At 38.1% G+C, this 10511-nt stretch overlaps 1 protein-coding gene across 3 annotated transcripts; it reads right to left on the reverse strand.

Moving 5' to 3' along the window:
* Window positions 1–915: 915 nt before the first annotated feature.
* Window positions 916–10511, reverse strand: LOC127799292 (transcription factor GTE8). 3 transcript variants are annotated; one of them, XM_052333205.1, is made up of 11 exons: window positions 10149–10511; window positions 8489–9776; window positions 8341–8389; window positions 8110–8250; window positions 3620–3693; window positions 3490–3529; window positions 2466–2543; window positions 2269–2384; window positions 2088–2154; window positions 1829–1959; window positions 916–1739 (listed from the first exon to the last, which is right to left on the reverse strand). In XM_052333205.1, the coding sequence occupies exons 2-11, from the start codon at window positions 9710–9712 to the stop codon at window positions 1470–1472; spliced, it is 2190 nt and encodes a 729-aa protein (XP_052189165.1). In that variant the 5' UTR covers window positions 9713–9776; window positions 10149–10511; the 3' UTR covers window positions 916–1469. The 3 variants fall into 3 exon arrangements, with proteins under 3 accessions (XP_052189165.1, XP_052189164.1, XP_052189166.1); XM_052333204.1 differs by having other exon boundaries at window positions 3463–3529; XM_052333206.1 differs by lacking the exon at window positions 916–1739 and having other exon boundaries at window positions 1876–2012; window positions 3463–3529.

Genomic DNA, 10511 nt, shown 5'->3' on the forward strand with positions numbered 1-10511 from the left:
AGTAGCGGGAGCACGAGTGATAACGCGTAATCTAAAAATATATATATATATATCTACAAAATTAAAAAAAAAAATCAGTATTTAGCATGTGATTTGAGGTAGGGGAACATTCCTGCGAAATATATTCGTTTTGGATATTTAACATAATTTTATAAATAGATGTTTAATTGAGCTATTAAAAAAATATGTTAAGCCTAAACCCAATTCTAAACTTGCACTGGATTTTATTAACACTCTTGATTAATTTTAGTACCAACTTCCATCACTTGATATATATTATGGGTGGTCTTATAACCAGATTTTGTATGGTATAATCTCATACCTACCTCTTCTATTAGTGTTAGAATGAAGCTTAAAAGTCTGTTGATGATATCCCATTCATCGATAATATAAGTAAAATTATAAAATATTTTTAGTAATAATAACCAACTTTGTTGTTCATCCCAAAACATGATGATATCAAATAACATAAAAAAAAAAAAAAAAAACATGTGGCCAACCTCAAAATTAATACTGTTTTTATGGAGGGAGAGGCTTTATAGGAGGCCAAGAACACAACCATCTATCTGAGGGGGGGCAGGAGAGGGTGGGTGAGTTTTTTGGGTTAAATTGTTGCAATAATAGTCTTAACATACATTTTTATAAAAGTCCTGTAATTAAGCTAATAAGGAGACAATTTATTCCGGGAGCAATCCAGCAATAAGAATGTTGGTTCAACTCTGAAACCTTGTGAAGACAAATTAGAACAATAATATATTGATCATCATACCTCAAAATCCAGAAGAAGAAGGTAAACACACTACAACAGTGTCTTAATCTCAACAAGTGTGATAAATTTTAAACCCTCATCCCTCTCTCCATCCAGACATGATTGCAGCAGCAAGGATAAAAATAATATAAATGGAGTACAACACAAGACGAAGAACTGGTAAGATGATTATGACAGGACAGCTAATAGCAGTCAAAACATAATACATTATGCAAGTACACCACAAGATTAATGATACTCTTAACAAATTAGCGTCCACCCAAACACCACCTCAAGCACAAGCACAAACTTCCCTTTCTTTTTTCTTTTTTTTTCTCTGAATGTAACATGCATTAATCCTGGTATACTAGTGAGGGCAAGGGCAAGGGCAAGAAATCCTATACTAGAAAATGAGAAATCCATGCGCCTTGACACTACAGATCTGCTGCTGTTGATTTAGAAAGGCTTTGATAGAAACAACTAGTTCTGACATTCTAAACACTTTCGTCTACTATGAATGCAGGAGCCCATCACACTCTTATACCAACCAGGTCGCTCCAGCACTCCACCGAAATCATACTAGACTAGTTTTAAGGTTTTCTGGAAACGTCACGTCGCCTGTATGTAGAACATTACATAAGATGCATGCCGATGCAACACAGTCATGACTGAATCATATTCAGTTTTTGCTCCATAGATTGAGGCAGCAACAGCCACGGAATTAATCAATTTGTCCTTCCTCTACATCATCAACAATGTTTGGAGCATTCGGTGGATCGACTTCTTCTTCCTCCTCGTCCAATTTCATAAACAATCCAAGTTGTTCCAAAGGATTACTACACCGGAACTTGAAACTGCCCAGTCCATCTACGGAATGATCAGGGCTCGTCTCGTCCACAGAGCTTGGCAATTGTTCAGCAGGGGCAGCACTTAACATCTCCAAGTCTTCAAGAAACCTAGAATTCTCATTAATTTCAACAGTCTTTTCCATCTGCACACGGGCACAAAAGTCCAATATGAGATGCATGGAGGACTGAGCCTTAGGTGGTATAGTTTTCTAAACCAATATATTCTATTTACCTTCAGTAGTGCCTGCCTAGCTGCCTCTCTTTCAAGCTCTCTCTTTCGTTTGGCTTCAGCTGCTGCTTTAGCTTCAGCTTGCCTACGAGCATCTTCGGCAGCCTTCGCTTCAGCCTGCAATCGAGCCTTTTCTGGTGACACATTAAAACAGATGCTAAGAATGATGATCATCCAATCCATCCACCTTCATGAACGAACATACTGATTTAAACGAAATAATAAGGGGAAAAAAAAACAGTAAGATTTCACAGTTCTATACCTTTCCTTTTCTGCATTTCAAGTTCCTCTCTCTCACGACATTGTTTCTCAGGATCCCCCTTTTCCCGCTAATTTCAGCCAAAGCAAATTGTGCACCCCCATTATCCACAAAAGATAACACACTGAAAGAATAAACTGGTCCAAATATCATAAATTATAATAAACATAATCATTCAATCAACCTGGCCAAGTGTCTTTTCCCGAGCTTTCAATATGGTATCAGCAAATCGGTTTTTCAATACAGCAGCCCTGTAGAGCCTCTCAGGTGAAACTTGTCTTTCACCCGGGCCAGCCTCCCCTAAATATCACGAGAATAGGTAAGATACTACCTCTAGTATAAAAAGAAAGCAACAATCCATTGCATGCACATCATGCTTACCATCCTGGCGGCAATCTGAATCAACAGAGTCTGGCTTCTGGGAAATTTGTCCGAGTTGATCCAGACCACTGACAGATTCTGCACAGGTATGGGCAAGGGGCTCCTTAAGCAAGACAACATTTCTAAGCCATACTGAGAATCTAAAAGCTTATACCAAGGAGAAGGAAAAAAGTAGGGAAGCAACAATGCCTCATCATCTCCCGTGCACTAACAAGATCTCAAACTAATTTCTCACAAGACATGCAGTCAGAGATAAGTGGGCCAGTAATTGGAGTTTGTAGTAGATGTTCATGTTATATAACTTGGCCCTCTTGACAGTACATTTTGACCAACTTAAAATCTCTATTAATTAGTATTCTTCTAATGAAAAGCAACTTTGTTCTTTTGGTTTGTATACATAATTCTAGTACTAAATAATTAATCAAATTTTATAAACTACAAAAATTATTGAAGTAAGAACATAAAGATGAATGTGCATTGTATCAAGGACTGCGTCCTGGCAGTAAAATACTAGTAAGGAAATGGAGCTCCACAGCAATTACTCACATCAAAAACAGTATATAACTTATTCTGGAGAAGATAAATGACCCATTCACCATAAGTATGGATGTCCTATCATTCTTCCAGAAGTCACAAGATAGTGATAGTAATCGAAAATCAAGAATAAACTTATTATCAAATAATTTATGAAGCAATTTATAATTTTTTCCAACAGTTAAGAGTTTATAGGACTACAGAAATTGGTTGTCCAATACTTCCAGTAATTAGTACATGTCTTTTCATTAGCTAAATTAATCAAACTTGAATTAGAGTCTTCTTGCAAGGGAATGCAGAGCCATTTCTTTATAGACATCAAAACCATGACAAATTGTTGCAGTAAAATGTGGAAGCCAAAATCATGCAAAAAAACCCAACAGGTGACACAAACTTCTACACAGCAGACAAACACAATAAAGCACCATCACAATAGGAATCAGAAAATTTTGAAGTCACTCACGATTTTCATCTAGCAAGTCAATCGCACCTGCCTTTTCATCTAGATCTGTGCCAGGACCTGAGCTGTCCTGTAAGCAAGTAGTCATGGAGTAAGGACACCATAACTGAGATCAAATAACATGTCATAATAACAACAGCTAAATAAATTCAACCCTTACCTTTGGTAGTTTTACTGGAGTAGAAGCTTTGTCACCATCTGATTCACTTTCAGAAGAACTCCTAGAATCTGAATCTGCAAATGTAACAAACACACGAAAACAGTGATAATTAATAAGACAAAAAGAACAGTATAGATGTAATATAAGGAAGCAAACAGGCAATTATAACAATTGACATCAATTAACTAGATATCAACAAGAAAATAAAAATAAACATATCAACTTGGCAAAAATGACAGAAACAAACAAACAAACTTAAATTTTTTGAATAAAAGATTAGCTGAACTAAAGAGGCTTAACCTATGCAAATAGAGAAAAAAAAAATCCATCTTAATAAGAAATCAATAAACTATGACCTAAGGCTTTGTATCTCCCAATTACCTATCACCATTGAACTCAAGAATATATAAACACTTATATTAAACTTTGATAGGTTTTTTAATCAAAAAAATTGCAGTGTTTTTTCCTGGATGATTGAAATTTCCATGAAACTTTGTACCACACTAGTATCCTAACCTCTACCAATAAATTTATACATCTATCCATAACATAGATTCCACCTTAATAAGCCATGATTTGAATTTTAAGGTGAAAAAGTAATCCCCAAAAGAGTGAACATTTATGAAGCACACTTGATAGACTTGAAGCAGTTTGTATACAGGACACTGCTTTAGTAGCACATCTTTGGAAATGTTAACAAGGCCATGCAGGATCCCTTTTCAACATCAATCATAAGCTATCCCCTTAAACAGAAAAGCTAGAAAAACTCGGTAGTTGGCACAAGGCAGTATTATGTTAATTCCATCCCAGCATTCTTTTCCAGCTCAATAAGCAACCAACATAGTTTATCCAGAGAAAGGCCAATAGCTCAATCAGCAGACACTACCCTTTCCAACATTCTTTTTCCTCCCTTTTTTTCCTCTCCCCCCACCCCCCATCCCCCCCAAAAAAAAAAGCTAGGGAAGCAGGAGGGGGAATTGCCTAACTGTGGAGTAAGTATAGTCTTCAAGGCTCATCACATCTAATCAAATCAATTAAATTCCTTCTTGTTTATGTTGGATATCAGATGTGATAAACCAAAGCCAGACCATTCAAGTTACCATACAAATATCATAAGCTTGTACTACCTATGAGCAGATCAAGACAAATGCCAACACGGCATAATGAAATCTAGAATGCAACAGCAAAAATTCCTAACATATTCTCTAACAATGCGCATGGAAGATGGGGATTGGAATGGAAATGAGTGGGCAAGAACTCTCCCATTTCAGAGAAATAATAATAGTAATATGAATATACTTTCCATCCATTTTCCTCCAAACACTATTTTTTTGTCTCCCCTAAATAGAGAATGGATGGAATGAAAATTGATATAAAAGTTTATTTTTTGTGTATTGGCAACATTTTAACCTTAATAACTTTACAAAAGTTAAAATTTGCCTTTGACTTGACTTGACAAAACTCTATATTTCGATTAAGAGGGGACTACATGTCATTCGTTGTTTAATTTATTTATTTTTTATTTCATTCATTCCCATTGCTATCTCAAGCAAGAGAAAATATTTACATTACTTTTCATCCCATCCTCTCCCAAATAAGGTAAAACATTTTACATTCCATTTCATCTTTTCCATTCCATTACTAACGCTCTCACAAATAGAGCCCAAGCAAGTTATTGAAAAAATCAATAAAGATGGAAAAGGTGTATCATTCATAACCATGATTTATTTTTAGAATCCTGATATTTCAAGACTCACAAACATGCTTTAAGTTTATAATCCTAACATTTCATGGCATTCATTATACGAAGGGCAGGGTAGTCAAAAACGTAGTGTGAAACAATTTAAAAATGTTGAGTTTGCTTAGAGTTTATGCAGTAGAAGATCAGTAAAGTGTTGAAGATTCTTCGGCTGGAAGATTAGAACAATTAGGGTTAAAATTACCAAGTGTAATTACTTAGTAATTTAGAGAGTCTAATTGTAATATCCCAATAGTAGTTAGTTATATTGGGATGTCCGCCCATTCTATAAATAAGAGGGCATGGGAGGCAGTCGAGAATCATTCCGAGAGAGCTTCTAATATTGTCTATGATCGAGTGCTGGTTTTTCATTCTTGAGAAGAGAAAGGCTGAGTTTAGTCTTGTGCATTCTTGGGAGAATGTGTGCATGTACTCGGGGATATAGATGAGGGTTTAGAGGCTTGATGTACTGATCGTTTTCATCCTAATAAAAGGCTGCTCTGTGTGGGTGTTGACTGCTGGATGTAGGTTTGCCAAAGGCATTCCGAACCAGGATAAATCTCGTCTCCTTGTTGGTTTGTTTTATCTTTCTGCAATTTCCGTTTTGTCTGTTTTCTTAATTGGTTTCTAAGTTCTGTGAGTGTGCAAGAATTCGACTAGGAATTCTCTTCGGGTTGCTCTTTGTTTGACAGTCCTAATTTCAACAAAAAAGGATATATAAACAGCAAGGGCCTTTCTCCCAAGAGAGTCAGCATTGACAAGATGAAAGAACCAGTCTATAAGCCCCAATAATGATAATGGCCGTTGCATGATACATGTCATACAAGTTTAGACCCCCCCCACCCCACCCCCACCCCCCTCTCTCCAAAACAAAAAAACTCTAATGTATTATATGACATATTAAAACATACGAAGTGCTGCCATTTATATGTAACAACCCATCCTCGGATAGTAAGGCTTGGAAGGAGCTGAAAAAAGTAAAACACGACAGTAAACAAAGACACAAGGGGTAAGCCCAAACAGAAGGAATTCATGAATCATGACTAGAAAGCATTCTAAAGCTAAAACAACAAGGTTTTGAATGACAATGAAGCTCACACCCAAAAAAACAAAAAAGAAAATTTCATGTTTGTTCATCATAATTTATAGAGAAATTAAATTTTGAGTGGCAAACATGGGAATTAAGGCTGGGAGTTGTTATCAGTGGAAGTTAATAAAATATTCATTGGAACAACAAGAAATAGGGAAGCCCGCCCCAGTAGAATGGTTGGAATGCAATAAATACTTTTAAGGATGGGTCTGCAGAAGAAACATAAGAACCCATTTGGTTCAGGCAAGGACCAAGACTAAAATTTAAGAACCCTGAGTTACCCCACACCAGCCCACTATAGATACAATGCCCTAAAATGACCTAGTATAGATCCAGAGTAGCAATAAAAAATTAGGGGTGGGCTGGGGGAGAAACATAGGAAACCTATCAGGTTCAGGTATGGATGAAGACTAAGATTTTAAGAAACTAGCCCTAACCAACACCCGCCAGCTACAAATGCAGAGCACTTAGATGACCCACTGTGGATTCAGTGTACTGAAATGATCCTTGTCTAAAGTACCCACTGTTCAAAAAGAAAAAATTTCCTACCCCCACAGCCACTGCTCTAGTAGTCCTTTTTGGCGCCACCATAATTACTTGATCAGTTGCTTCTTGCCAGAATAATCATCACAAAAGAACTAAACATGAATATAACATCCGCATCCCCCCTCCCCAAGTACGGGAATAAGGGATACATAAACACAGGCGTGTAATTCATCAATGTATCTATTTGCAAAAAGTGTGTGCACATGTATTCTTGGCCCAACCACTCTTTTCACAATATTAAATTAATTCCTACCCGGATCTCAAAGGTTCCTATTCACCCAATCACTCTTTTAGATCACAGAATAGCATTATAATTTATATGCCAATTCTTGGTTTTGTCTAGTGTTAGCTGGGGTGGCCAAGTGAGATGTCATTGCAGGGGCTCACTTGGATCATGGGCAGCCTGTTGCCATTGAACAATTGGATTGGGGTGGTTGAAGGAGATGGTCAGTGGGGAAATAGCATCCCAAGTATCAGCCTGCATAATTAAAGCACTTATGGAGACCCTATGAGACCCAATGGGAATGACACTACTGAGGATGCAAGGTGCTGCCCCCGTAGCAAACTCTTTGACAGGATATCAGATATGAGTATGTTCTGATTTTCTTTTTCCACTTTTATGCGTACAAATAAGAAGGTGAGCCTTGGTAGCAATAGTAATGATACTAACATCATAGGTCTGCATTGTGGAAACCAACTCTTTTAAAAACAAGTGTAAGGTTGACAAAAACAACCCTTCCCTAATCCTTGCAAACTGAGGAGCTTCATGCACCAGGGTGGCCCTTTTTTATATATGTGCAAATAGTGGGGGAGCCCGATGCACCATTCCACTGTGGACAATATGGGCTTTGACATGCACAAACAGAGTGCAGGAAGGCTAATTACTGTTTTGAAAACTATACGAACATACATGACAACAATTGAAAAGGGTTATACAAAACAAATAAGATATTTGCAGCTGTTGAGTTGGTTTCCAAGGCATAACAGAAAGATTTAAAAGATCACAGTAATATTGTCCCCTAGAAAAGCTCAAATAGCAGTATATATTTTCACAAAGAGCTCTTTACTTAGCTGCGGAGGGGAATCAAGAGTCAAATAGAATGTGGGAAAACAAACCAGAATTGCCTCTGGGGCTGCCTGAACTGACACATTTACTGCTTCTAGGGCCTGTAACTTTTTTAATCTCTACTAGCGGACAGCTAGAGACAGGAGGCTCACTCCCACCAACATCAATATCTTCATCAATAGGATCATTCCCTGAAAAATCACAATATCAGCTACAATGATAGTGGCACTGGCAATAAAGATGTCAGCAATTCAGTCCTAACCAAAAGAAATGGTGATGACCTTTGCACAATTGCATGGATGAATTGCTAGGCCCAGATTCATGAAGTAACTGCAACCAAAGTGGAGAACAGATATCTCATGATAGAACATAGAAGTACTCTTAGTCAGAGGTATTGACTTTCATTTTAGAGGGCATATAAGTGCATACCTCTATTTCACAAGGTTCAGCTTTTGCCTGGTGCTGTTGTTTTTCTTTCAGATAATCATCAAGAAGCTTCCGCAATGTGAACAAGGCATCGTGACTGAGATCATTAATATCAATTTCAATCTCATCCTCTCCAGTTACCTTTTCATTTGAAATCCGCTCTCTCAGAAACTCAACAATGCTATCTGGCAACTCCTCCAGCTGAGCCTCCAGTTCTCTACTTAACTTATGTTTCTCCTCATCTGTCATAATCTGTTTAACAGGGTCTCGCATGACTTTATGGTGCATTGACATGATTTTTGCCTTTTTTGATGGAGGCATTGGCTGTCTTCTCTCCTTTTCTTCATGTATACCTAATTTTTCTGGAAACAACTGGGAATCTTTAGGAAGTTTCTTTTCAATAACTTTCCATCTTATTTCAAAAAATTTACTAAGAGTATCAGCCATAAGGTGCACATCATTTTCAGGAGGATTGTAAGTCATGGCATTGGAGAAGGTTAGTCTGACATCAGTGGCAAAGTCCAATGGACTAGAGTACACACTTGAAGCAAGTTTGCTCCTTATTGTCCCTAAATCCATTGGATGCTTTATAACAGTGAAATAATCAGGGATGTTCAGCCTTACTACATCAACAGGAGAATTGAAAACCCAAGCATGCTGATGTTGCATTAACTTTTTCAGCAATTCCCCACACTGTTTAAGCAAAAGTGTACTTGGAGTGGTTGTCCTCGATGCCTGACCTGCAGACTCAAACCTCCCCGAAGTACCACGCTTCCAGCCACGCCCCTTCTGTCCTGGAGGCTGTCCTTTCTTCCCTGGCCCTGAATTCAACCCTGATGGTTTCTTCAAGTTATCTACCGCAGTCCCATTTTGTGCGTTACTACAACTAAGAATATCACTTGATGATGATAGTGCGACAACACTTGTTCGTTGCAACTCAACTCTTTTTTGGAGGATACGAATCTGCTCAAGTTCAGCTCTCAATCTCTTTACTAAATCCCTTCTCTCCGAAGGTGCCATTTTTGATAAAGGGAGGACTTGAAAAGGAACACCAAAGCCATCGTGCGTGGCAAAATTCAAATTAATGCATTTCCTCCTTGGAGCACTTGAATCCTCTGAAGCAGTGATCTCTGTGTCAACCTGTCCAGAGCTACCAGAGCCTTCCGACTCACAGTTAGGAGCAAAACCAGGAGCACATACTCCAGGAAACCTATCCTTCTTTGCCATTATCCACTCGTAACTCAATTCCCAGTCTGACTATGCAGTAAACTTCTGCATAACTTGCTTAATTCTGCAGATTTAGATTGTGGGAAGCTTAAGGTGAAACTGCATACTTCAGTATACCTCATAATAACATGTAATAACGTAAATAAATACTTTAGGGTTTAGAGTTAGTAATAAATCCATACAATATTTCTGTTGTTTTCTCCCTCACTTCTCTATTTTAAGGCGAATCTGATAAAACTAAGACGAAAACGCATGCATTCTCTGAATTATAAGTGACTAATATGGTTTGGAAAATTCAATGAATCAACGAGTAGGTCTCACGTCTCAAATACGGCCTCTGCGTCCTCTGGTTTTTGCGAAACCCCAATACACGCAGATAAACCCATTAGCAATAAAACACTGAAAGCAACTAGTAGAAATTCACATAAACCCTAACCTTGAAATCCCGACCCAAAAACCGTCCTGGAGTTTCAAACAGCGTAATCACTTAGCCAATCAGCGTCCAAAGCGAGGATAAATGCCACCGAGTAACGAAAGTTCACACAAAACAAGTAATACAACACAGCCAGCAAGTCGAACGCGTGTACCGACAATGAAACCGTTGATCAATTAACTCCAACCAAATCGAAGCTCGACGCGTATTCAGGTGGAGAACCCTGCTTGAAGCCCTAACATACGACGAACTGAACCGGTCGGAAGGCCAGAAATCACGCGAGCCGGATCGGTGGACGCGGAGAGAAGAAGAATACGAACCCTGAGAAGCCTTTCCTAACGCGAGAGAGCGAGAGAGAGAAAGAAA

The sequence above is a fragment of the Diospyros lotus genome, chromosome 4 (assembly GCF_014633365.1).
Source record: "Diospyros lotus cultivar Yz01 chromosome 4, ASM1463336v1, whole genome shotgun sequence".
NCBI classification, from domain to species: domain Eukaryota; kingdom Viridiplantae; phylum Streptophyta; class Magnoliopsida; order Ericales; family Ebenaceae; genus Diospyros; species Diospyros lotus.

Coding starts and splice junctions, on each gene's coding strand:
- LOC127799292 (XM_052333204.1), bottom strand. CDS start 9,712: ATGGCAAAGAAGGATAGGTTTCCTGGAGTATGTGCTCCTGGTTTTGCT. Junction 8,390..8,488: donor CTGAACCTTGTGAAATAGAG/GTATGCACTTAT, acceptor CTTTGGTTGCAG/TTACTTCATGAATCTGGGCC. Junction 2,155..2,268: donor GGGAAAAGACACTTGGCCAG/GTTGATTGAATG, acceptor GGCTGAAATTAG/CGGGAAAAGGGGGATCCTGA.